The 26,528-nt window shown below is 45.9% G+C and overlaps 1 protein-coding gene across 3 annotated transcripts; it reads right to left on the bottom strand.

Moving 5' to 3' along the window:
* Positions 1-369: 369 nt before the first annotated feature.
* AK2 (adenylate kinase 2) lies at positions 370-24,980 on the bottom strand. 3 transcript variants are annotated; one of them, XM_066269739.1, is made up of 7 exons: positions 24,813-24,976; positions 12,713-12,838; positions 10,285-10,395; positions 10,062-10,156; positions 5,350-5,422; positions 3,619-3,814; positions 370-1,259 (listed from the first exon to the last, which is right to left on the bottom strand). In XM_066269739.1, exons 1-7 carry the CDS (start codon positions 24,909-24,911, stop codon positions 1,255-1,257), a joined length of 705 nt encoding a protein of 234 aa, XP_066125836.1. In that variant the 5' UTR covers positions 24,912-24,976; the 3' UTR covers positions 370-1,254. The 3 variants fall into 3 exon arrangements, with proteins under 3 accessions (XP_066125836.1, XP_066125835.1, XP_066125837.1); XM_066269738.1 differs by lacking the exon at positions 370-1,259 and having other exon boundaries at positions 3,451-3,814; positions 24,813-24,977; XM_066269740.1 differs by lacking the exons at positions 370-1,259; positions 3,619-3,814; positions 10,062-10,156 and having other exon boundaries at positions 5,351-5,422; positions 24,813-24,980.
* Between the last annotated feature and the right edge of the window lie 1,548 nt (positions 24,981-26,528).

The raw sequence follows: 26,528 nt of genomic DNA, 5'->3' as shown, positions 1-26,528 counted from the left end.
TAAGGTGTCTGTGTGCCAGGCAAAAGATTTTCCTTACAAACTTCATTTAATGCCAATGAGTCTAAAAAAGCAGCACCAGCCTCTTTTTAACAAGAAAACAGGAGCAGAGTCAACAATTGGCTGGGATTTGTTGTATATCCCCTGAACTCCAACACAGGGCTGTCCTCACTAACCAAAGTGCCTTGTCCTCAGGCTCAAGAAAAGCCTATGTATGAGCAGAAGGTCAAGGGGGTGCAGGCTCACCCTATGAGCACAGACTTAGACCTTCCTACCTCACAGCGACCACAAGAAAGGTCTTCCAAGCCAGATCCAGAACTCAATGTCATTTTACTAGCCCACATCCCCTTAAAAAAATGCCACAACAGGGGATACAAACTTTTATGTACTTTATTGAGTTAGGGGCCACACAAGGCAGCATTTGGTCAGTTAAGAAAGGCACCTCATTGAGAAAATACATCACAGTGCTGTCAAGTGATCCCAGTCACAAGTTTTGAGGACAGGAAGGACAATCTTTGGGTGATGCTGTTTAGGACACTTGCTCATTTATTCAAAGGGTCCCTTCACATATCATGGATGAAAGATGGCAAGAGCGCAGGACTGTGGCACATACTGGGTGGTCGCTGAGCGCTTACCCATGAGAGCAGGTAGACTGGTAAATCAGTGGTAAGTTGGGAAGGGGGTGAGACCAGCCTGCCCCACCCTCCTTATGACTCCTGTAAACTTGACTTGCTGAGCCCCTGCCCCCATGAATAAACCCTGTACCTTTCAAATGTGGAGATGATTTTTTGATCGCATGGTGTGGGGAACCAGGGTCAGTAGTCAAACTCTCCTTGTCCCAAACTATAGGACAGAGAGGACAACAGTTTGATTCCCTGCATTCCTGGGCTGGCACCCCATGAGGTTCTGACATAAAAAGCTGAGGACTCAGGGCACTGGCTTTAAAAAATATTGTCACCAGTCCAGAGTAAATGAAAACTTGATTTCTTAGAAATAGTACTGCACCTCCCTAGTTCTATTTATAACTTTCAATCAGTCTTTTAAAAAATTAATTATTCAAACCTTTTAAGACTCCTACTATATGTAAAAGAAATCTCTTCACTACAACACTGCTGTTCTTCCAGTATTTCTCTTGAGCCCCTCCCCACTCTTGACTCTCCATCCTTACCCTGACCACCCCCCTCTGCCCAGCACTTAAGAGCAGGGATCACGCCGCAGGGTGATGAGCAGTGGTGCAGTCTCGCCTGGCCTTCTGTACTAGGCTGAAATAGAGAGGAAACAAGAGAACAAAATTGGTTTTTAAAAACCAGGTAAACATCAGAGAAGGCTGGCATGCACGCCCCAGCAATCAAATGCATTAAACACTGGCCATTTTTCTGCCAGGTGAAAGCTCTCATTCTTGCTCTGGAATTAAATGAAGCGAAAATCGATCCCTAACCACCCCCCCAAAAGGCATGTGCACCCCCCCCCCCAATCTAGTTTTCACCGCAGCCCAAATATCACACACATGCGTGTGTGCATATACGCACATGTGAATGTATATGGATGGATGGCAAATATTTAAGCAAAGATCATGCACATTCAATTAGCAAACACTCAAGGACCTCAACTTCAAGGCCAAGTGCCTGCAACTGTCCCCAGTGAAAGGGGAGCAGACTCCCAGATTCACGAGGCCACCCTCATCCAAGAAGGACCCTGGGTCCCTGCAGACAGAGCTGACAGTTTTGGTTTCACTCCTTTCCTTTGCCCATTCCCAGAAGTCATGTGCTTCCCAGAAACACCCCACGTCAGACTGGGTGGAGTTAGTCCGCAGCCAGGGAAACAAAGCAGAGCAGAGCCAGCAGACACTCACTTAAACCAGACAAAGAGGGAAGCAAGATGGCCACGTACCCACGCCCAGTTTCCAGGAAGAGAGGACAAACCCTCTGGTAGTCCCACAGACAGCAGGAGAGCTCAGGTCAGATGGGGACTGGGCACTTTAGAGTCACTGCACCGAGTCAGCAGATTATGCCAGGGCAGGAGGCACTAGTTACTGGACCTGCCACTGATTTTCTAACGGTTTCTCCAGAGGCTGCTGCTTTTGTGCTCCCTCACAGCAGTCTGAATTCATCCATTTGCCACAAATCAAACCAGAGACCTAAAGGCACAGCACAGAACCCAGGAAGTGCTTTATAGTTGGGGAGCTGAGGTTAAGCATAAAAGTTGCTATCTATCATAGGTGATTTTATTTTTGGATGATCTTTTCTTGGGGAGTCTGTAGCCACCATCATCATCAAGTAAGGGGTGAAGGACTGGGTCTGGAAGGGAGAGGGTGTGGGTTTAAAAAGTATGCATCTGATTTGGGTTTCACATCCTGAAGAGTGACTGGGTTTGAATAAATTCTAATCAAAATGGATCCAAGAATTTACTGCCTCCAAGTTATAGTTCTGTTTATCCTTGGAAACAGAGGCAAACATTAAAAATAAAGAAAAAATCTACTTTGGGAAAGTGAATTGGCTGCTCTCAGATGCCTGGCCTGGATATTCAGAAGATAGCCCGAATATAAAAGGGCCTTTTTTCTGGTTTAATTCTTTGGCCACAATTCAGTTTTCAAATATAGGTCCCAAATGATCATAAAAATATTACAACTTGACCTGGCTCTTTCTACAGTGGTACCCTCTTCCAGTAATTTCTGGAATCTGTAATGTAAGTACCTTTTGACTTCCATTTAGGGGGAAAAAAGAAATCAGTGATTCCTATCCACACACTGACTCATGTGGCTATTCATTGTGGGGTAGGAAACAAGTAGAATTCCCTGCCAAGAAACTGCCATCAGGAACTTTGGCCCTGCCTGACTATAGTACTTGACCTTGGACTTCTAATCAGCTATTGGAGATGGAATAAATACCAGAGAACTGGGGTACCAGGCAGATACCTGAGTTAGTTAATTTTGGTCAAAAAATAAAATCAAGACTAACCAGATGGTGATGCAGTGGATAGAGCATTGACCTGGGATGCTGAGGATCCCGGTTTGAAACCCCGAGGTCGCTGGCCTGAGTGCAGGCTCATCGGCTTGAGTGCAGGGTCGCTGGCTTGAGTGTGGGATCATAAACATGACCCCATGGTCGCTGGCTTGAACCCCAAGGTTTCTGGCTTGAGCAAGGGGTCACTAGCTCTGCTGGAACACCCCTCCACTGCCCCCGATCAAGGCACGTATGAGAAAGCAATCAATAAACAACTAAAGTGCCGCAATGAAAAACTGATGTTTCTCATCTCTCTCCCTTCCTGTCTGTCTCTTGCTAAATATAAATAAATAAATAATCAAGAGCATGCCTAAAGAAGTAAACAGCTGGTAAAGCAACCTCAGCTATAACTTAGCAAGTAGGAGAGTGTACACATAACTATACCAACACATAAGACACACACAGACACGCACACACACAGATGAGATGAGAGTTGCACACACACCAAAGATACATCAAGCAAGTGCTTTTTTAATTAATACATCAAATGATATTCTTGCTGGCCTGAGGAGGTTTCCTTCTGCCTGGTCTGGCCTTCCCACCCACTCCCTCAACAGGGACAGGAAGAAAGAAATTTCTTTTTGGACCCAATGCTAGATAAACATAACCAAGTCTTTACATGTGGCTTTGGAGAAGGCTGCTAGGATGCTCGCGAACACGACATCAGGGGTCTGGGATGCGTCGATGGTAGAGTGGATGCCCCGTTTCCTGTAGTACTCCACCAGCGGGGTAGTCTGGGTGTGGTAGGCCTCCAGGCGGATTTTCAGGGCCTTCTCATTATCATCTGATCTGCGGACCAAGGGCTCCCCAGTGATCTGAGAACAGGAAGAAGACAAGGCAAGGCCATGACTGTTAGCAAAGTTTTCCTAATCATGATGCCAGCTGTAGATACGAGATGCTGTCTGACCCTAAAGTCCACTAGAGGGAAAGACAGACAATCTAGACCCTCACCAATAAAGAACTATAAAGAACTTCACTACTCCCAGCAAACTGGTCCCAGGAGCAGAACAACTGGTCCAGAGAAATCAGGGAGCCTGAAACAGCAACCATGAGGGAAGGGGCTTGGGAGAGGAAGATAGCAATGACTTTCTCTCAGCTTCTGCGACAAACATTTCTAGGTTCAGAAGCAAGGAAGATAGAGGTCTCTCACACCAGGACAATATATCAAAATCAGAAATGCATGAGCAATTATGGCCTGACCAGGCGGTGGCACAGTGAATAGAGCATCGGACTGGGATGCGGAGGACCCGGGCTCATCTGGTTTGAGCAGAGCTCACCAGCTTGGGCCCAAGGTCGCTGGCTTGAGCAAGGGGTTACTCGGTCTGCTGAAGGCCCACAGTCAAGGCACATATGAAAAAGCAATTAGTGAACAACTAAGGTGTCGCAACGAAAAACCGATGATTGATGCTTCTCGTCTCTCTCCGTTCCTGTCTGTCCCTGTCTATCCCTCTTTCTGACTCTCGCTCTGTCTCTGTAAAAAAAGAAAGAAAGAAAGAAAGAAAGAAAGAAAGAAAGAAAGAAAGAAAGGAAGAAAGAAAGAAAGAAAGAAAGAAAGAAAATGCATTAGCAATTATAATCTTAGTTGTCTAAGTATTTTGTGTTTTTACGAGGGTGCCAGAGGCCATCAACACCCTGAAAGTAGCAAGGGAGGTGCGAGAGAACTTTGAATGGTAGAACTACAAACCTTCTGATATGTGACTGAATTAACATGATGGCTTTGGAACCTCATGAACTTGTCTCACCGACAAAGGCAAATCCAGGAAATTCTTACTATTGCTTGTGTGCTCTAAAACACGTGAAAGGGACTATGGCAAATGTTACAGTGAACATGTATGAGGCCCTCCCTTTTACACCTGCAAGCAATTGAAGGCTGTCATAAGAATTTGGCAATGTTAATCTAGCCAAAATATTCTGAGTCTGAAGGGCACAGCAGAGTCATGGGTGGTGGGGCAGTCTTCTGAGGGAAGCCAACAAACTTCTCTTCAGTACTATCTTCTCCCCCCGGTTCTATTTCTGGCCTTCCCAGCAGCCTTCTCCTGATTAACTGACCATTTAGGTTACTATGGTATCAGAAAGGTATGGCTCTGAACAAAAGACAGGTACAAACTGGGCACTGGGTACTAGCTGGCACAGGTAGCCACTGCATGGTCAAGCAGTAAACCGCCTAGAGACACTGGATAGATAAGCCACAGCCCATATGATTTATGTGATAGTAATATTGTTCATGGTTAAGTTAGTAATACTGGTAGAAATAAAGGGAAGATGGAAAAAAACGAAGAAAAAAATAAAGAAAGCAGAGGAAGAAAGGGGAAGGAAAGAAAAGGAAATTTCCTGTCCTAAGTTTACATACGTCATCTTTCATGGGCTCCTTTGGGGGGTTGAACTCCTCGTGGTAGGAACGGCCACTCATGGGGTGAATCAGCCTGAAAAACAGCAAATGAACACAAGTCAGGTGGCCTGAAAGTACCCCGAACCGCAGAACTCTCCAAGATGACAAGCAGAAACACAGAAGCTGGACGCAAGGATCTTAGCCCAGCAGAGAACGTAGCTATTGGCACCTCCTGCTTAAGCTAACTGGGCTTATGCCTGAGTATGTTTTCTATTTTGACCCAACATTAAAATGAGTGTCTGGCTGAAGAGGTGGGTACAACTACCTAATTCAGGACTTGAAAGAGGGAGTCTGGTGCTGGTCTCACACAGCCATTCATTCTACCCACCCATTTATTCAACAAACATCTATTAAGTACCTAGTCTGATGCAGGCCTTAAGCTGAATCTAGGGGCTACAGAGCAACAAGTTAAATTCCCTGCTCACAAGCTTAATTCAGTGGGGGAGAAAATTTGTAAACAAATAACTACAATAAACCTGATAATCCTTTAACAGAGGTTTGTACAAAATGCTATGGGGGACAGAGGACAGAGAAACCAACCTTATTTTCTAGCCTAGTTTGTTTATAGACCCCGAAAGGTGCTAATTGAAAAAATATGTCCTAAGGATGCAAACACCACCAAACAATGCAGCATTTGTTTGTGATGACAGAGATAAAAGAGAGCCCAGCCATTAAAGGGCAGTGTTCAAGGCATTGGGGAAAATGACTTAAGTAGATAAGTCACAGAACAGAGCTGAAGAAGCAGCATTTATTTGCCACTGAATCTGTAGTTGGTAGCCGCATCCTGCTGTGCCCCCTTGGGCAACAAGCCTGTGTTGGGGGGGGCACGCCACAGGAGCCCAGAAACCCAAGAAGGGAAGGAGGCAGGCCAAACTCGGCTTAGCATCCAGGGCCTACTCGCTCAAAATTGTGCGGTTTCACAATTCCAGGCCAACCAAGGTCTGCCTGCTTAATTGACGGCAGCTCTCCTCAAGGTCGTAAGACTGGAACATCTCAACATTTTTCACCTCTTGGCATGCACAGAAATATAGTCCTCATGCTACTTGCTCCTCCAGGGAGGTAGGGCCACCCCAGGCTGGCCCAGATGCTCTGATGGCTGAAGGGATCAGTTATCTCGGCTCATCAGTCAGAAAAGTCTGTGTTGAACTCAAAGCTGCAACTGTGTAAAATGTGATGCTGTGTTTTAATGACAGCACATTTTCTGGGGTCAAGTAGTCCATTTATAGCATAAGGCGGCTCATTTACAGCACCGAGGGGGTGAGATGATGGCAGAGCACACTGGCTGTACTGAACGGGCCCGTGACTGCAAGGATGGAACGCAAGGGTGGGCCCGTCTTTATTTCAGCTGCTGGAGGGGTTCATCTGGCACACCACAGGGGGACCCAGGGAGAGAGGGAATGCAGGCCATCTGGCTTGGCGGCTACAGTTTTCTCTTTGGGAACGATGGGGGCATGAGATTTGGGCCCCATTTCTTCACTTTCTGGGGGGCCCAGGGCACCCCGCGGCCAGAGGACAGTAAACATGACTCTCCCCTGCACCTCTCCACATTGCTTGCTCACTGCTGGGTTCCCTCAGCCCCCCAGTCACAGACAACAGTGCTCCTCCCCTACTCACAAACATCATTTTAAAAGAAATGCAAGGCTTATTCCTTAAATGGAAAAGGAAAGAAAGAAAGCTCAATCTCCAAGTTCTTTTTTTTTTTTTAATTAATTAATTAATTAATTTATTTATTTTTTACAGAGACAGAGAGTGAGTCAGAGAGAGGGATAGACAGGGACAGACAGGAATGGAGAGAGATGAGAAGCATCAATCATTAGTTTTTCATTGCACGTTGCAACACCTTAGTTGTTCATTGATTGCTTTCTCATATGTGCCTTGACCGCGGGCCTTCAGCAGACCAAGTAACTCCTTGCTGGAGCCAGCGACCCTGGGTTCAAGCTGGTGGGCTTTTCCTCAAACCAGATGAGTTCGCACTCAAGCTGGCGACCTCGGGGTCTCGAACCCGGGTCCTTTGCATCGCAGTCCGACGCTCTATCCACTGCGCCACCGCCTGGTCAGGCTCAATCTCCAAGTTCTTAAAATGGAATTGGTCTTTAGTACTAACCAAAACTGCTCTATGAGTCACTGAGCCTGGCCTGGAGGTGGAGGTGAAGACGTGAAGAGAGACAGGCAGGAAATCTATAGCCATCACTACCCTGAGTGCGACACTTCTGACACCTGTATTCCCACCCACAAAATGGGGATGGTCTGAGACATTAGACTAATGATACCGGGGAACCATCTTATAGCATAATTATGATTATGCTAGAGATGCCAACACTAAACTGGTTAAGACCCCAAACCATCAACCATACTACTCAAGAAATAAAATAATGACTCATAAAATTATTAGGCATGAGTTCTGAGCTAATTCAGAAGCTATCTACAGTGGGGTCCTCATGATGTCAGTTCCTGACTTTTACTTCCAGCACAGCGGACTAGGAGGCAGCAAGCAGGCTTTGGTGTCAGCTCTGTCACTGATCTGGCTGTCCCCTTTCCTCCACTGAGAGGGAGAGGGTCACACAAAGTCACTCACTTCCAAATCAAGAGACTGAGTTTTCTGCAACCCTGTACTCTATTCTTCAGTGTCTCTCCGAAGCCTCCATCAGTTCACATGTGGGTCAGTCAAGCTGCGGGGGGGGGAGGGGGGGGGAGTGGGGTCTTTGCCTGTTTCTCCTTTCCCCCAATTTAGCCGGTATGTCAGGACCAAGCTCGTGTTCTTAGAATGTTATTTTTGCAACAACGCCTAGTGGTTTAAGAACAAGCCAAGGCTCCTGACTCTGTCACATCTATCCTCCTCCCCAGTCTGCTCCCATCCCATCCTGCCTTCCCAGCAGCACTCACCTACCGCCCAGCCCCCCACCATTCCTCCAACTCTGGACACCCTGTCACTTGCCCCAGCTACAGCCCCTCCCCAGCCGATACTCATTCTGGCTTCTACTCCTTTCTGGGAAAGCCACCAAAATCCTCTCTCTCCAGGAAGGTCAGGTTTGACATTACACCTCTCCCCAGGCGGCCTTCCCTCCCTCCCTGCCAGGCTGTCTTCTTGGACTTCCTACTACACTCAACAGGCCAGGTTTCACGTATGGTTGTAAACTCTCTGAAGTCAGAGATGGGTGTAATGTTGTTTTTCTACATCCTCTCCTACTCCCTGCCCCAGAGACTAGTACTGTGCTGAGCACAAAGCAGCCACTCAGGAAGCTGGGCCAGTCAAATCAAAGGCCCCCAGTGTCACCCCAGTGTCTATGGTACTATTAACATCTGCTTTGAGCATCAGGCACCCAAGCCCTGATGATGTTCCATCCTGTTGACCCTACAGCTTCTTGGCCTACATCAACTTTGTCTTCTCTGTGCCAGTGGGGTTGCAAAGGAAGAACAGTTCCTGTACTGAAGAAACCCATGGAATAGCTAGAAACATGAAAATCTGGACATCTGAAAAGAAAACGAATGTAAGATGATCCCAGTGTATCTAATACAGCCTTACAGGAAAACACTTCTAACACTCACTCTGCTGTCTGTTTACCTGCCTGCCTCGCTCCTTGAAAATATGGATTGCAGACGCATGGAAAAACTGTTTGACCTCATTAGGAAATCAAAGTAACAAGAAAAGAGTCTTCCCCTAATTAAATCTCAAAATTTACATGTACTATCATGGTCAGAGCATCAATTTAACAGTGAACAACTGGGGAGAAACATAAATGTACAACAATAAGGGAATAATTAATTAAATGATGGTTCATCTGTGAACTATCACACAGCAATTAAAAATAATGGTCATGGATGTCTGGTTCCATGACGTAAGCTGACCACTTTCCTGAGATTCCACTAAAATGACTAAGGAATAAAAAAGCTAAAGCCCACAATAAAAAGGGACCAGGAAGGTCTATTAGTGGCTGAGACTTTTCAACGTATTTCTGGAAGGCACAAAGCAGATGGTGAAATGATTAGTGAAATAGGGCAGAGGAAATTGTTGCCTAAAGCAGTGGTTTTCAACCTTTTTACATTTGAGGACCAGTGAAAATAGGAGAATGATTTCCAGGACCGGTGAGGCAGAAATCACCCTGATTGAATTCGACTAAGATCACTGGCTCTATAACCTTCATACAACATAAGGGTGGTTAACGCTTTTGCAGACCGGCATGAAATATCTGGCGGACCAGCAGTTGAAAAAACACTGGCTGAGAGCAGTAGCGATCTTTCAGGGCAAACTTGTTCAGATGCAGAAACATTTCTATGTTTGATGTTGACTGCTACAGGGAAACAAGCACTTACACCTGCTATAAGCAAGGCTCTGAATTACGCATGTTATGTTATCTAACACACACAACAGTTTCTCAAACAGGCACTATTAACTCTACTCTAAACATGAGGAAACAGCCTGACAGAGGTTAAGTCACTTGCCTAGAGTCAGAGTGAAAGGGTGACAGGACTGAGATGCTGTCTGACTTCAAATCCCTTGCTCTTCTTTTCATGTCCCCATCCCAAGTCACCACTTGGGCAGACGTCACCAAATAAAACCAGACCACGTTGAAATGGCAGTAAACTTCATAACTGAGATTAAGCAAGAACAGTTCCCATGGTCCGAGTAATCTCTGAAGAAGCATGAGAAGAAGGGATCTTCTGGGGACAAATACCTTCCTGTGATTCTCCGGATCAGCAGAGAGTCTGGGATGCGGAATTCAATCACAGAGTCAAGCTTCTCTTTCCTCTTCTCCATAAGGTCATCAAGCTGTAAGAGAGTGTGTGTCCCACCTAAGCTGCCAGAGTTTGATCATACCCGTTCCCCTTGAAGGAGTTAAGAGATTAAGGGCCACAGTTCATTATCATGCAATGGTGATACAAAACCAACCCGCTCACCATTTCCGCCTGCCTCACAGTCCGAGGGAAGCCATCTAGAAGAAAGCCATTTTTGCATGGAGGGGTGTCCAAATTCTTCTCAATGAGCTCTACTACCATTTCATCGCTCACCTGGAAGTCAAGAACAAAACAGCCTTGGGTTTAACCAGTGGTCGGCAAACTGCTGCTTGCGAGCCACATGCAGCTCTTTGGCCAGCTTAGGAGTACCCTAATTAAGTTAATAACAATGTACCTACCTACATAGTTTAAGTTTAAAAAATTTGGCTCTTGGCCCTGGCCGGTTGGCTCAGTGGTAGAGTGTCGGCCTGGTGTGCGGAAGTCCCAGGTTCGATTCCCGGCCAGGGCACACAGGAGAGGCGCCCATCTGCCTCTCCACCCCTCCCCCTCTCCTTCCTCTCTGTCTCTCTTCCCCTCCCGCAGCCAAGGCTCCATTGGAGCAAAAGATGGCCCGGGCGTTGGGGATGGCTCCTTGGCCTCTGCCCCAGGTGCTAGAGTGGCTTGGTCTCTACAGAGCAACGCCCTGGATGGGCAGAGCATCGCCCCCTGGTGGGTGTGCCGGGTGGATCCCGGTCGGGCGCATGCAGGAGTCTGTCTGACTGCCTCCCCGTTTCCAGCTTCAGAAAAATACAACAACAACAACAAAAATTGGCTCTTAAAAGAAATTTCAATCGTTGTACTGTTGATATTTGGCTCTGTTTGCTGACCACTGGATCCATTAATCTGGTGACATTAACTCAACGCAAGGGTCACAAGTTTGTGTCTGTATAACCTGATGGCTGCAGGAGATAATGGGGGTTGGCCAGAATGCAGTAAGGCTCCAACTTCCCCGTTGCACAATTTTGATTAGGGTCACAGTAAAGTGAGCCAGGCCACCCTGGACCTGAGGCAAGAGAGAAGTTTACTGAATTGGCAAGACTGGGTTAGAACCTAGGAATGAAGGAGTCAACCCAACACACCTTTGAGCCACTCTGAAAACCCCAACGAGGACTTCATGAAGCTTTTAAAAACTGGTTTTCCTCCTGGGCCTTCAGAGAAAGAAAAGTTCTCTGCTAGTATTTCAGTGAAGGTGCCCCTTTTGGTAGCTGATGCTGTGGACTTGGGGACAAAGTATAAGCCCTGCAACTAAGTGAAGGCTGGAGATAAGTAATCTCATTGCCACATCCCCACTGTTTCTCAGCACAGGACCTTCTGCCAAGACCCAAAGTCCAGAATATCTAGTTTTCTGGCTTGACTCAAGGCCTTGCTGACATGAAGGAAAAGTGGAAGCAAGCAGGAGGTGGGCGGGCACGGGTGCCTCCACATAGGTAGCGAAACTCAAAGCCTGACAAGAAGTATTAATTCGGGAATAGAGGCAAAGCCCAGCACCTTCCCTAACCAACATGCTAAGGAAGATATAAAAAGACCAGAGGGCCCTGACCAGGCGGTGGCGCAGTGGATAGAGCATCGGACTAGGATGCGGAGGACCCAGGTTCGAGACCCCAAGGTCGCCAGCTTGAGCGCGGGCTCATCTGGCTTGCGCAAAAGCTCACCAGCTTGGACCCAAGGCCACTGGCTTGAGCAAGTGGTCACTTGGTCTGCTGTAGCCCCACAGTCAAGGCACACATGAGAAAGCAATCAATGATCAACTAAGGAGTCGCAATGAAAAACTGATGATTGATGCTTCTCATCTCTCTCCATTCCTGTCTGTCTGTCCCTCTCTATCCCTCTTTCTGACTCTCTCTCTGAAAAAAAAAAAGACCAGAGGGCCAAGCAAAAAATGACTTCTAAAAGTGATTCACTGAGATCAAGTCCCAGAATAACTCAGTTACAATTAAGCTCTGGCACTAATCAAAGATTTAGTAACTAATTGATTGCATTTGTCCTATCAGATTAACCGGACTATAAACAAGGGAAAATACTACTACATCCCTCAAAAGGAAGGATTATGTCTGTCAGAAGCAATTCTTCTGTTAGAGACAGAACAGAGTCATGAGACTCAAAACACTCTGTAGCTCCTGAGCCCTCTCTTTGACATATCCTTGAGTTCTGGCCTAGGATGGCAGTTTAATTTTTGGCCCTAAAAATTGGGTACATTATGAAATGCATCAGCACAAAGAAACCTCAAGAATACTGTGAATAAAATATATGCCATAAATTCAGAATGAACCAAGTAACCTACTACTCTAAAAGTTCACCTAATGTGTCAGTTTGTTAAAAATACTCTGTAGCACAGGGCTCTCCAGCAGAACTTTCTACAATCATGGAAATGTTCTATATCTGTGCTGGCTAGCAAACATATCAAATGTGGGAAATGAGACTGAGGAACTGAATTTTACATTAAGTGAATTTAAATTAATTTCAATAGCGCTATGTGGATGGTGGCTACCATATTAGGCAGTACAGATATAGACGTCGAGGAATATCAACATTCACTGGTCACCACACCTACCAGTTTCCCGGCATCCATAGTGGCCTTGAGCTTTTTCCCCAGCTCTGAGCCAGAAGCCACCATGGCCCTCAGCATGTCCCCAGTAGCTAGATGGCAGACACAGAAGTTTCTGGCCAATTTGGGTGCCTGTAGAGGGCAAACAAAAACCAAGACAGTCACCACTGCAGGCCCTACAGTCAGACCTCCTGGGGGTGAATTTTGGCAAATGCCTATTTCTTTACCTCTAACAGGGATAAAAGTACCTTATATGATTGTATTCTAACATGTAATGATTTTAAGGCTATAGTAAAAATGACATGAGGTAATACATGTAAAGCACACAAAACAGTGCACCTAGCACACAGGAAGCTGTCATAAATATTAGCTATTATTGCTACTTCTAGTGGACACATTAGTGACACATATGCCTCAGTTTTGTCATTATAAATGGGAAGAATAAAAATAGCAGTATTAATACTTCATATGGTTGCTGTGAAGTTTAAGTGAGTTCATGTATATAAAGCCCAGTGTGCCCTGGCCAGTTGGTAGAGCGTCAACCCGGTGTGTGGATGTTTTAGGTTCAATTCCTGGTCAGGGAACACAGGAGAAGTGATCATCTGCTTCTCCACCGCTCCCCCTCCCCCACCCTCTCTCTTCCCCTCTCGTGGCCATGGCTCGACTGGTTCTAGTGATGGTCCCAGGCACTGAGGATGGCTTCCTGGAGCCTCTGCCTTAGGTGCTAAAAATAGCTCAGTTGCTGAGCAATGGCCCTAGATGTGCAGATCATGTCCATAGGGGGCTTGCCTGGTGGATGCTGGCTGGGGCGCATGTGGGAGTTTGTTTGTCTTCCCTCCTTTCACTTAAAAAAAAAAAGCAAACATTTGTCAAAGAGTAGAATGTGTGATTGTTAAGTGCTGTGACCACTGGCCTGAGGGGCAGCTGGGGCAAGGTGAAGAACACTGTCTCCCCAGGCAGACAGTTCTTCCCCTTCCCTGTCATTAGGTAGCTGCATTATCTTGGCCAAATCACTTGTCAGAAGCTCGGTTTCCTCATCTAATTAAAATAAAGGCAAAAGGCTCCATCCAGGAAGGTAGCTGTGAGGATCAGATGAGATACATACGAAGAGCTCTTGGCAAACAGTAAGAAAACAGTAAACTTAACATTAGTTTTAGGAAGCAGTATTGCCTTTTAGTTAGGAGCACGGGCTTGAGAGTCAAACTATCCAGGTTTCAGGCTTCAGGTCTACCAATGACTAAATAGATATGAGACAGAATGAAGACAGAACAAAAAGAGACCCTGGACAGTTCAATTGGTTTTGTAGCGGCAACCTCCCACCTCTAAAACAAACAAAATAGCTGCAGAACTCATAAGGAACAGAATCAGTTCAAGGAGTTTAATTCTTAGCTTTCCGGCTCACTTGTTTTATTAAAAAAGTAGAGTTGGAAAAAAAAAATAGGGTTGGATCCTTGTTCAAACTAGTTCATTGGAGTTTTCTCAGGTGCACACAATAAAAACTTAATAGATGGGGCTCAATGCAGCAAATCCTGGTTTGTAATTCATGGAATGATTCAGTTAAAGTAAATAAATGACTTCATAGCAAAACAGAACCCAGATGAGAAGGCCTCAAAAACGATGGAAAACCAATAAACTTCAGGACCCTCTGGCGATGGTAAACCTTCCCCTCCTCCAGACTGGCCCAGTGGCCACATACCCAGAGGACTGTGCTTTTCTGCCAGTCTTTCTCCTTCGTTGTTAAAATTAACTTGGGTGAAAATTTTGGAGGTCAGGCTCATTCAAGGGGAAAGGCTGGCTAAAACACCAGAGAAGAAGTGCTATTAGCCAGCACAGAACCTAATTGTTCTATTTGTATCTCCTCCAAACTACAGGGCCCCTCTCTGCTGTTCCAGGTGACTGGATTCTACATCCACTAGGAAGAATGCTCCAATAGGGAAGACATGGCATGGCAGAAGATTAACTTTATTCCCTGCTGGCTGCAAAGGAGTCAATGTTATGGGCTGCAAAGAGCTCAGACTTCGGAGTCAGACAGATCTGCACCTGAATCCTGGCTAAAGTTCTCAATAGCTGTGTGACCTTGGGCTAGTTACTTAACTTCCCAGAATCTCAGTTTTCTCACCCATCAAATGGGATAATGTCTACTTCTTAGGGCTGTTGTGAGAATAAAATGAAATAAAGTACCCAAAACATGATGCACACAATTATTCAATAAAAAAAGGTCTCCTGGCCCTGGACAGTTGGTTCAGTTAATAGAGTGTTGGCCTGGCATATATGGATGTCTTGGGTTCGATTCCTGGTCAGGGCACACATGGGAAGCAACCATCTGCTTCTCTCCCTCTTCCTTTCCTCCTTTCCCTCTTGCAGCCAGTGGCTCAAAGCATGGGCCCCAGAACTGAGGCTAGCTTGATTGGTCCGATTACATCAGTCTCAGGCACTAAAAATAGGTCAGCTGATTTGAGCATCGGCTCTGGATAGGTGTTGCTGGGTGGATCCTGGTTGGAGCACATGTGGGAGTTTGTCTCACTATTGCCTCTTCCTTTCACTTAAAATAAATAAAACAAAATACCTCCTTTTATGGTCTTTCTTTTTTGCATTACTCTTTACTTACAAACTTGAAGCTTGATGAAATTTTACTGTATTCCCCACACATTTCAAGTTTATGATTTAGAGCAGGGCTCGGGAACCTATGGCTTGCGAGCCAGATGTGGCTCTTTTGATGGCTACATCTGCTCGCAGACAAATCTTTAATAAAAAAATAATAATGTTAAAAATATAAAACATTCTCATGTATTACAATCCATTCATGCCCTGGCCAGTTGGCTCAGTGGTAGAGCGTCAGCCTGGCGTGCAGGAGTCCCGGGTTCGATTCCTGACAAGGGCACATAGGAGAGGCGCCCATCTGCTTCTCCACCCCCCCCTTCCTCTCTGTCTCTCTCTTCCTCTCCCGTAGCCAAGGCTCCATTGGAGCAAAATTGGCCTGGGCGCTGAGTTTGGCTCCATGGCCTCTGCCTTAGGTGCTAGAATGGCTCTGGTTGCAACAGATGGGCAGAGCATCACCCCCTGGTGGGCATGCTGGGTGGATTCCGGTCGGGCTCATGCGGGAGTCTGTCTGACTGCCTCCCCGTTTCCAACTTCAGAAAAATACAAAAAACAAAACAAAACAAGCCTGACCAGGCGGTGGCGCAGTGGATAGAGCGTCGGACTGGGATACGGAAGTACCCAGGTTCGAGACCCCAGAGGTCGCGCGCGGGCTCATCTGGCTTGAGCAAAGAGCTCGCCAGCTTGGACCCAAGGTCGCTGGCTCCAGCAGGGGGTTACTCGGTCTGCTGAAGGCCCGCAGTCAAGGCACGTGTGAGAAAGCAATCAATGAACAACTAAGAAGTCGCAACGCGCAACGAGAAACTGATGATTGATGCTTCTCATCTCTCTCTGTTCCTGTCTGTCTGTCCCTGTCTATCTCTGCCTCTGTAAAAAAAAAAAAAAAAAAAAACAAAACAAAACAAAACAATCCATTTATTTCCTAACGCTCATGTTCATGGTTGCGGGTGGATGGAGCCAATCACAGTTGTCCTCAGGGACAACACCAAATTTTTATTGGATAATGCCTAACGTACACGGGTCGTTGTATGGCTCTCACAGAATTACATTTTAAAATATGTGGCGTTCCTGGCTCTCTAAGCCAAAAAGGTTCCCGACCCCTGATTTAGAGAAGGCCTCTCCTATGCCAAATCACTGGAGGAGGGTACTTCTAAAATCCAATTCTGATCCATTGTATGGGGCCTGAAAACCTGCATTTTTAACAAGCTTACAGGCCTTGCTGTGCTGCTGGTCCCTGGACCACATTCTTCTTTTTCTTTTTTCTTTTTTTGTATTTTTCTGAAGTTGGAAATGAGGAGGCAGTCAGACAGACTCCCACATGCGCCCGACCGGAATCCACCTGGCATGCCCACCAGGGGGCGATGCTCTGCCCATCTGGGGCGTTGCTCTGTTGCAACCAGAGCCATTCTAGCGCCTGAGGCAGAGGCCATGGAGCCATCCTCAGTGCCCAGGCCAACTTTGCTCCAATGGAGCCTTGGCTGCGGGAGGGGAAGAGAGAGACAGAGAGGAAGGGGAGGGGGAGGGGTGGAGAAGCAGATGGGTGCTTCTCCTGTGAGCCCTGGCCGGGAATCAAACCCGGGACTCCTGCACGCTAGGCTGACGCTCTACCACTGAGCCAACCGGCCAGGGCCACATTCTTTTACTGGTGAAGCTGTGAACCATTCCTGTCTCACTAGCCATGGATCATTGCTGAGTCCAAGAAATAGGCTTATCACCTCTCTGAGAACCTTGCAGGGAAGGAGGTGGACTTTTGTGTGTGGGCAGAATGTGGGTAAGAATGGCTAAAACCACTAAGGAGACAGTATAGTGGCTTTGGTATTCTCAAACTTCAGTGTGTTATCGCAATTATCTGGGCACTTGCTAAAAATACAAAGTCAGACCTACCCTTAAAGTTTAGGACTGGTGCTCAGGCAGGGCCCTGGGATGCTGATGCACGCAGTCTGTGAAGCCCTGCGGCACGAGGAGCAGGACTGGGCTTTAAAGCGATACCGATTTGGGGTAGAAACCAGATCTACAGTTTACCCAGAGTATCTATCACCTTGAACAAGTCATGCAGCCTTCTTCAGGCCTCAGTTTCTTCATCCCTAGAGTACAGACAACCATGCCCATTTTCAGAGCTGTTGTGAGGATTTAATAAGATTATATCTATATATGCAAAAGCATCCAGCTGAATGCCTGGCATTTAGGAAAATAAAGGGAAGCTATCAGTTGTTTGATTTAATCTCAAACTCACTTGTTTTCTCACCTTGAAAACATCTTTCTGCTTCCCATCTCTAATGTTCCTGCATAAGTAGCTAGAATCATCTCCTAAAACACTGTTGGACATGCTACCTACCCCCGAGATACACACACATCCAGGAGCCTTCAACATCCTCCCCAGTGCAATGAGGAAGTCCAAATATCTTGGTCTAGCACTCAGTGTCCTCCACAATCGACTTTCTAAAACCTCCAAGTTCTTTAGATTTACTTCGACAAGTCCCCTTCTGTATGGCCTGCACCACTGCCAACAGCAGCTTTATGTATAATGCCCAAATACATAAAATAGGTCTTTCCATAGATGTCAGCTCAGAGTTCCCCTCTCTGCAGGAATGCCCTCTCTCTTCCCCCTACTGGTCTAAGCTCTATCCTTCCTTCCGTGTAGTCAAATTCTGAGCTTATCTCGCCCACCCAATTCTCCCTTCTTCCTCTAAGAAGTCATATCAACATCAGCTAACTTGGAGTGTCAGCAACATGCCAAGTAATTTTCCATGTGTTGTTCTATGGTAGTTAATATCCGTAATACATAACAAATCCATGAGGTAGGAACGGTTTTCACCTGCATTTTACAAATGAAATTCAGAGGCTAAGTTGCCCAAGATCACACAGCTAGTAACCACAGAGCTAGCAACAGTCCTCAAGACGATGGAGCTCTAAGTCTTCTCCATGATGCTACAATACATGGCTTGTTAAACAACCCACAGAGCCTTAGTAGGTGTCCTCGGGAAAGGGGTGTGTGAGTGAGTGTCTGGAAGGAAGCACAGGAGGACTTCCAGTACTGGCAGTGTTGTTTCTTGATTTGGGTGTGTTCACATTGTGAAAGTTCATCAAGCTGCTTGCTTATGATGTTTACATCTGTCTATATATAATACGCCAAGAAAAAAGTTTTTAAAAAGCACAGAAACCTGTCTTTGAGTTCCCATTCTGCCTCTTACCTTACGATGTAGCCTTAAGTCAGAGATTCTTTATCTATATAACTTGGGGATATTATGAAGAACAGAAGACGCCCTGGCTGGTTGGCTCAGTGGTAGAGCATCAGTCCAGCTTGTGGATGTCTTGGGTTCAATTCCCAGTCCCTTCCTGCAACCATGGCTCGAATGGTTAGAGCAAATTGGCCCCAGGCGCTGAGGATGGCACCATGGCCTCACCTCAGGCACTAAAATAGCTTGGTTGCCGAACAAAGGAGCAGCGGTTCTAGATGGGTGGAACATCCTCTGGTAGGAGGCTTGCAGGGTGGATCCTGGTCAGGTCGCATGGAGGAGTCTGTCTCTCTGCCTCCCCACCTATCACTTAATATATAATATATATATATATGTATATATATATATATATTATATATATTATGTGTGTGTGTGTATTGACTCTGCTACTCAAGAATCAGTCTTGAGTTCAAATCCTACCTTTGCTACTTTATCTGTATCCTGGGGCAAGACACAGCCCCTGGGCTTCAGTTTACCAGTACAAAGGCATGGATAACAACAGGACCTACCTTCTAGGGCAGTGGTCGGCAAACTCATTAGTCAACAGAGCCAAATATAACAGTACGATTGAAATTTCTTTTGAGAGCCAAATTTTTTAAACTTAAACTATATAGGTAGATACATTGTTATTAACTTAATTAGGACACTCCTAAGCTGGCCTTTGGTAAAAACGTCCTCAATGTGATTGAGCCGCATGTGGCTCACAAACCACGGTTTGCCGACCACTGTTCTAGGGTTGTAGGCCCAAATAAGAGGATGCATGCATATAAAGTCTCTGGCTGGGGGTCTGTTACATAACCAAGCAAAGGGTGACTATTTTGTACATAATACCCATTCCTCTAGGGCAAGGGCTGCTCTTTGTGTCTCCAGTACTGGACTTAGCCAACAAAACATGCATAGGGTAGGAGAAAAACCTAACAAGGGCAGCAGAAAGAGCACGAGCTTGGGAGTTTGCAGGTGCAAGATCTGTCAATTACTTTCTATGTAACCTAGAGAACAAGCCCTTCGAACTTCAAGATCTTCAAACTTCAGTTTCCCTAACTGTAGCAGGGGGAATGAGAGTGTGGGTCTCACAAAGTTGTTTTGACATAACTGACAGAGCCTGACCTTCAAGATGGTAGCTAATTGCCTAAGTGTGTCCAGCCTTAAATTGTTGTAGATTGGACAAACCAAAGAAACTGTAAAGAGGAGCCAGCAAAGAAAACACAAACACACGCATGTTTGAGCCACACTGTAGGCACATCCAATACCAAAAGGGAGAGAGGGAAGTAGGGTTATTTAAATCAAGTAACAAGCCCATGTATTCTAGATGTTTTAAACATCATATGTAGATGAAAAAGCAGGTAGTTTAAAAATATTTAACATTTTAAGTTAAAAATGAGAAGTTTTAATAGGAAACATTTTATTTCAGTCACACCAGAATAAAATATATAAAATACTGAGTTATGCAGGTATAAAAAGAAACACCAGTGGGGAGAAAACAGATACTAGGAACAAACCTAGGTTAGGGAGTTTATATCAAAGATTGCAAACATTTATCCATAGGGGTCAGGTAGGCAATGAAAATGAATGAAGTGCACCAAATGGAAGCAGCAGGCAGCAAAGAGGGCTCTGCAGGGGACAGGAGAGCACAGAGCCAGCCAAAGTGGCCTTAACACTTAACAGCATGCCAGGCCTGAATAGAGGCCCAGAGCCACCAGATCTGACTTCTCACGAAAAACTGGACCTCTGGGTTTTAAAAAAATTGATTTTAGAGAGAGAAAGGAAGGGAGAGAGAGAGAGAGAGAGAGAGAGAGAGAGAAAGAAACATCAATTTGTTGTTCCACTTATTTATACATCCATTCATTGATTCTTGTATGTACCCTAACTGGGGATTGAACCTGAAACCTTGGCATATTGGGATGATGCTGTAACCAACTGGGCTACCCAGCCAGGGCTGGAGCTCTGGAGTTCTTAGTAAAATTTCACAACTGAAAAATCTGTGTGGTGAACTTATTATTTTGTCTGGTTTTTTTGTTGTTTTTTTTTGTATTTTTCTGAAGTTGGAAACGGGGAGGCAGTCAGACAGACTCCCACATGCGCCCGACCGGGATCCACCCGGCATGCCCACCAGGGGGCGATGCTCTGCCCATCTTGGGGCATCGCTCTGCCGCAATCAGAACTATTCTAGCGCCTGAGGCAGAGGCCACAGAGCCATCCTCAGCGCCCAGGCAAACTTTGCTCCAATGGAGCCTTGGCTGCAGGAGGGGAAGAGAGAGACAAAGAGGAAGGAGAGAGGGAGGGGTGGAGAAGCAGATGGGCGCCTCTCCCGTGTGCCCTGGCCAGGAATCGAACCCGGGACTCCTGCACGCCAGGCTGACACTCTACCACTGAGCCAACCGGCCAGGGCAAACTTATTATTTTGAAAGCTGACAAATAAAGGGAATAATTCAAGCACTTACTCTGCATTTTCCATACAAAACATACCAAATAGCAGATAAAAAGCATCATTATAGAAATATTTTAGCTAATAAAAAAGAGAATGATATAGTTAGAACACCACTATTTTGCTACCACAATGAATTCCTGGACCAGGCACAGAACACCGGAGACAAGCAGACCCAATGTGCCTCCTGATGGACAGTACAGCACTACCTGTGACAGAGGTGGGCCATGAAATTGAACTCAGATCTGTTAAGGATATGATCAAACTACCAATTTATAGGAACTAGGGAGGGGGAAGATGTTAAGTATGCCATGAAGATACAATAAAAAATTCCCAGAAATGGGGGTGCTCCCAGGACAAACAACCCAGTTTCCCTCATAATAAACTATAAGGGAAAAAAAAAAAACTAGGAGGAAAGCTGTAAATTAAGAAACTTATGGCCTTGGCCGGTTGGATCAGTGGTAGAGCATCAGCCCGGCGTGTGGAAGTCCTGGGTTCAATTCCCAGTCAGGGCACACAGGAGAAGTGCCTATCTGCTTCTCCACCCTTCCCCCTCTCTTTTCTCTGTCTCTCTCTTCCCTTCCCGCAGCCAAGGCTCCATTGGGGCAAAGTTGGCCCGGGCACTGAGGATGGCTCCATGGCTCCATGGCGTCTGCCTCAGGCACTAGAATGGCTCTGGTTGCAACAGAGCAACGCCCCAGATGGGCAGAGCATCACCCCCTGGTGGGTATGCTGGGTGGATCCCAGTCGGGGGCATGCGGGAGTGTCTGCCTCCCCGTTTCCAGCTTCAGAAAAATACAAAAAAAAAAAAAAAAGAAACTTACAATGATTACATCTGTGAGACACAGGGAAATGTGACCACTGACTACTATTAAAAATCATTTTTTGGCCTGACCTGTGGTGGCGCAGTGGATAAAGCGTCAACCTAGAAATGCTGAGGTCGCTGGTTTGAAACCCTGGGCTTGCCTGGTCAAGGCACATATGGGAGTTGATGCTTCCAGCTCCTCCCCCCCCCCTTTCTCTCCTCTCTAAAATGAATAAAAAAAAATTTTTTTTAATCATTTTTTTGGGGGATATTATGCTTATTTACAAAAAAAAGAATTTATCTTTTAGAGATACACACTGAAATATTTTCAAATAAAATGTTATAATGCCTAGGTGCTACTTTAAAATAATTTGTGGACCTGGCCTTTTAGCTCATTTGGTTAGAGCTCAGTCGTCCTAAAACACGAAGGTTGCAGGTTTTATCCCTGGTCAGGGTGCACACAGAAACAGACTGATGTTCCTGTCTGTCTCTCTCTCTCTAATCAATACATAAAATTTAAAAATAAATAATTTGTGAAGGGAGGTGAACGGGGAAGGAATGGCCACCAGCTAATGGTCTTTGGGTCTAGACAGCGGGTATATGGGGGTTTATTATACTGTCCTATCTTTTGTGTAATCAAACTCTTCATAATAAAGTTAGAGAGCGTCTGCAGGTTAAATGCTACTGTAGGCTGCCACTCTGCAACCTCTGATTTGTGAACACCTTTTTTTAAAACTCCATAAAACTACAACCACCAGTATCCCAATTATTCTAATTATAAAAAGCTGTATAGAGGCCTGACCAGGTGGTGGCGCAGTGGATAGAGCATTGGACTAGGATGCTGAAGGACCCAGGTTCAAGACCCCGAGGTCACCAGCTTGAGCGCGGGCTCATCTGGTTTGAGCAAAGCTCACCAGCTTGGACCCAAGGTCACTGGCTCCAGCAAGGGGTTACTCGGTCTGCTGAAGGCCCATGGTCAAGGCACATATGAGAAAGCAATCAATGAACAACTAAGGTGTCGCAATGCACAATGAGAAACTAATGATTGATGCTTCTCATCTCTCCGTTCCTGTCTGTCTGTTCCTGTCTATCCCTCTCTCTGACTTTCTCTCTGTCTGTAAAAAAATAAAAAAAATAAAACGCAATAATTGTTTAAAAAAGAAAAAACTGTATAGAGGTTAAGTGACTTCTGTAAATCTTAGCCTTTCTTCAAGTCCTGGCTTTTATCACATCTCCTCTACTTCCACAAAGCCTCTCACCAACTCCCACAGTATCTGCAGCCTTATAAACCTGCTCATAATTTTCTTCAAATCTTTCTGTCAACATCACCCTTTACAATGAAATACGTGAGTTGGGGGGCAGGAAGATGTGTTACTAAGGTGAGGTGAGGGGGTCAATAATTACTGAACACCTATTATGTACCAGGTTGTCATCTAGGTAGCTATAGGCGCTTTACACACATAGAAAATCCTTGTGAAGTTTTGGTCTACATGGACACTGCTCTGTCTGAATGAGTAAGGTAGTAAGGTAGGGAACTACCTTACCTTGAATGAGTAAGTAGGGGACCCATTTTTCAGGTGAGAACACTGAGGCTTAGAAGTTACAAAATTTGCTAAACTATAAAGCCATTGACCCAGCACTGGGCTGCATATTTTACAACTACTGAAATTATTAACTTTAATATGAAGTAAGAAAATAATTAATTAATGCCTTTGAGCTACTCTGTTTATACTCACAGCAAAAGTCTGCTGAGTCTAAGGCTGCAAGTTACCTAATAACTGAGGGTGGCAACAGGAAAGTTCAGTGTTACTAAGGACAAGGGGATTAGGTAACTGAGCTCCAAGGATGAATCAGCTCTGCCTAAAGAGAGAAAAGGGTAAGTGGTCCTTCCTGACCTAGTACCCACAGCTAAAAAGCAAAATCACAGGAATGAACTTAAACCCTCAGCCATACCTTCTCATCATCCACACAAATCTGCATCTATCCATTCACAGTAACCCTATCAAACGCCAAGTAAGATGCTGGGTGCCACAGGGATACCAAGAATGAGTAAGACAAGATGGTTTGTTTGCCAGTTTGCCAGGACTTTGCAATCTTTGCAAGTGTAGGAAGAGAAGAGTGGCCACAGAGCAGTCTCCAGAACCTCATTCACTTAGCAGCTCAGACTTTCAGAAATTTCTTCTTTAGATTCTAACAAGCAACGGCCTGGGGTCTTTGGGGTGGGGGTGGTGCCAGACCCTAGGCAGGAAACGTTGATAATCCAACCTATGGGCTTCCAAATCCTACATAAGATCATAAATCCCAACCTTAACTTATGGGCCCATTCCATCCCAAGTGAGGCTCCACAGTCTGCTATGGCAGAAGGCAACTTTGGATCAATTAGTTGGAGACACATGGTTCCTGAGGTTCCAGGCTCCATTAAGTCAATTTTGCTAACTTGGGAAAGCCACCTGACCTCTCTGGGCCTATTTTCTTACCTGTAGATTGAGGAGCCCTCCTCCATCCTCCCTAGCTTACCTGGCTCACGCAGGTCATACCTCACTTCTCTTAGCAGTGGTACCATCAGCACATGCCAGCCCCCACTCTACCCCGCAAGCCAGGGATGCTCCGCCACCTTCAGTCATTAATCATTATAAGAAAAGTTCCCCTATCCCGAGTGCCTGGAACGAAACCCTGGGCAATCTACTCCCCAATCGCAAGGAATCTGGGGTCCCTGCCACCACTCAAGCTGTAATCTAGATGTCTCAGCCCAGAGCTCACCTCACCCTTCAAACTCAATCAGCTTCTAACTCCTTAAGAGATCTAATCAACCCTTAGTTCTCCTAAAACGACATTTCAAGCCCGGATCCCTTAAGAACTCTAATCCTAACTCACACTTCTCCGACCTCCAATTTGGACCCTCCCTCAAATGCATTGCCAGAACCCCAGGACGCCGGCCAGGGCACCCCAGGACTCAGTCGGCGGCCCCGATCAGGGGCGATCCAGACCTCCAGCCGCCCTGACCTTGGGAGTCCCATGGTCAAGTTCTGCCCTGCAGCTCACCTGGGTACCCTTGCCTGCCCCGGGCGGCCCCAAGAGCACGGCCCGGATGCCTTTAGGACTCTCTGGGGCCGGTTCGGCCGCAGGGACGTTGGGAGCCATGGCTGCCGGAATCTCTTACTGCTCAATCAGCTTGCACACCTCTGAGATCCAGCGCTTCCAGGACAGAAGGCCACGCATGCACGCACGCCCCGCTCGCCGCTCACACTGGTCCGTTGCTACGTCTGTCAATCCTCTTTTCCCGCCCCAGAGCTCGACGGACATTTCAATTTACCAACCACGCGGCGAGAGTAAGGAAGGGGTGGGCCATCATAAACTGAAGTGGGGTGGGGCTCGCGGCGGGTGTGCGGAGTGGGCGGTAAAAGGTGAAGCAAGACGAGAGGCCCTCTGAGAATTCCAGTTAGGCTTTTTGACAGTTGATACTGGGCAACTCCGGTGATTCCTATGAAATTGCCCGTGGGAGTGTAAATGGGTGAAATCACTTTTAGAAGACAAATTGGCAATAGGTATCAAATATCCTTTGGTCTAGCAATTCTACTTACAGGAACTTAAAGGACATAATCAAGGATATGTGTAAAGATTTGTGTAACAAAGATGTTAATTGTAGCACTTATAACAGCCCCAAAGCCCAAAACAAGCACACCAAAAAACAAAGGTAATAGCCTAATTATTCAACAATAAGAGAGATTGGTTAAATAAATAGTAACAAATTCGTATACTGGAATCCTCCCCTCCCCAAAATAATCACAAGGGAAGCAGTTATAACAACACCTCAATTTTGTGTGATTATACTGGTCTCTATAGTGTCATTGCATGAGCTTCTCCCCTTCTTTTTACGTGTTTATATTTTCCAAAACTTCTATAGTAAATGCTAAAATAAATAGATATTACTTTTATAATAAGAAAACGACCTTTTTAAGATAGGAAAAAGGTAGTTTTTCTCAAAAGAGGTGGGGCTTTCTTGGACAGGGAGATAATTTCTACAGCTTTTTGGTGTGAAAGTTTCATTCACACCCCCTATGAAGCAACTCCTGCAACTCGGGCAAGACTGGCCTCACGGGCCCCTTTGGACTTCTAGTCCAGAGTATGATTATGAAACAATTAGGTTTCCCCACAGGCTCATAGTAACTAATTTCCCACATTCTCGTAGTGAATTTGCTATCCCTTTAGCTTAACTTCTTCTGTATACCTCACAAAAGAAGTTAACATTCATTCCTCATCTTCACACTGGACTTCTATAAGGTGCCTGACCTTGAAGGAGGCAGGACTTGTTATGTCCATTTTTCAGAAAAATATGCAGTGACCAACCCAAAGCCACACAGCAGCAGAGTCACAAGACTGGGAATGACAAGGTGGTACTCCAGTGAGCACAGGGTTCATGGGGGCGGGGGGTAGGGTAGGAAAGCAAGTGTATAGTCCCTGGAGGAAGCTTCCTTTTTTTTTTTTTTTTTTTTTACAGAGACAGAGAGTCAGAGAGAGGGATAGATAGGGACAGATAGACGGGAATGGAGAGAGATGAGAAGCATCAATCAGTTTTTCATTGTGACACCTTAGTTGTTCATTGATTGCTTTCTCACATGTGCCTTGACCACAGGCCTTCAACAGACCGAGTAACCCCTCGCTCGAGCCAGTGACCTTGGGTCCAAGCTGGTAAGCTTTTTGCTCAAGCCAGATGAGCCCGCACTCAAGCTGGCGACCTTGGGGTCTCGAACCTGGGTC

Source organism: Saccopteryx bilineata, chromosome 3 (assembly GCF_036850765.1).
Source record: "Saccopteryx bilineata isolate mSacBil1 chromosome 3, mSacBil1_pri_phased_curated, whole genome shotgun sequence".
NCBI classification, from domain to species: Eukaryota; Metazoa; Chordata; class Mammalia; order Chiroptera; family Emballonuridae; genus Saccopteryx; species Saccopteryx bilineata.
The sequence above is the reverse complement of the archived record's forward strand: the minus strand, read 5'-3'. Positions and strand labels throughout refer to the sequence as shown.

Bases quoted from the DNA above. Each gene is read 5' to 3' on its own strand.
- AK2 (XM_066269738.1), bottom strand. From the start codon at position 24,911: ATGGCTCCCAACGTCCCTGCGGCCGAACCGGCCCCAGAGAGTCCTAAA. The intron at 10,157-10,284 runs GTGAGCGGGTTG...ACTCTCTTACAG, and splicing joins CTGTGAGGCAGGCGGAAATG to CTTGATGACCTTATGGAGAA. The intron at 3,815-5,349 runs GTATGTAAACTT...TCCTGTTCTCAG, and splicing joins AGGAGCCCATGAAAGATGAC to ATCACTGGGGAGCCCTTGGT.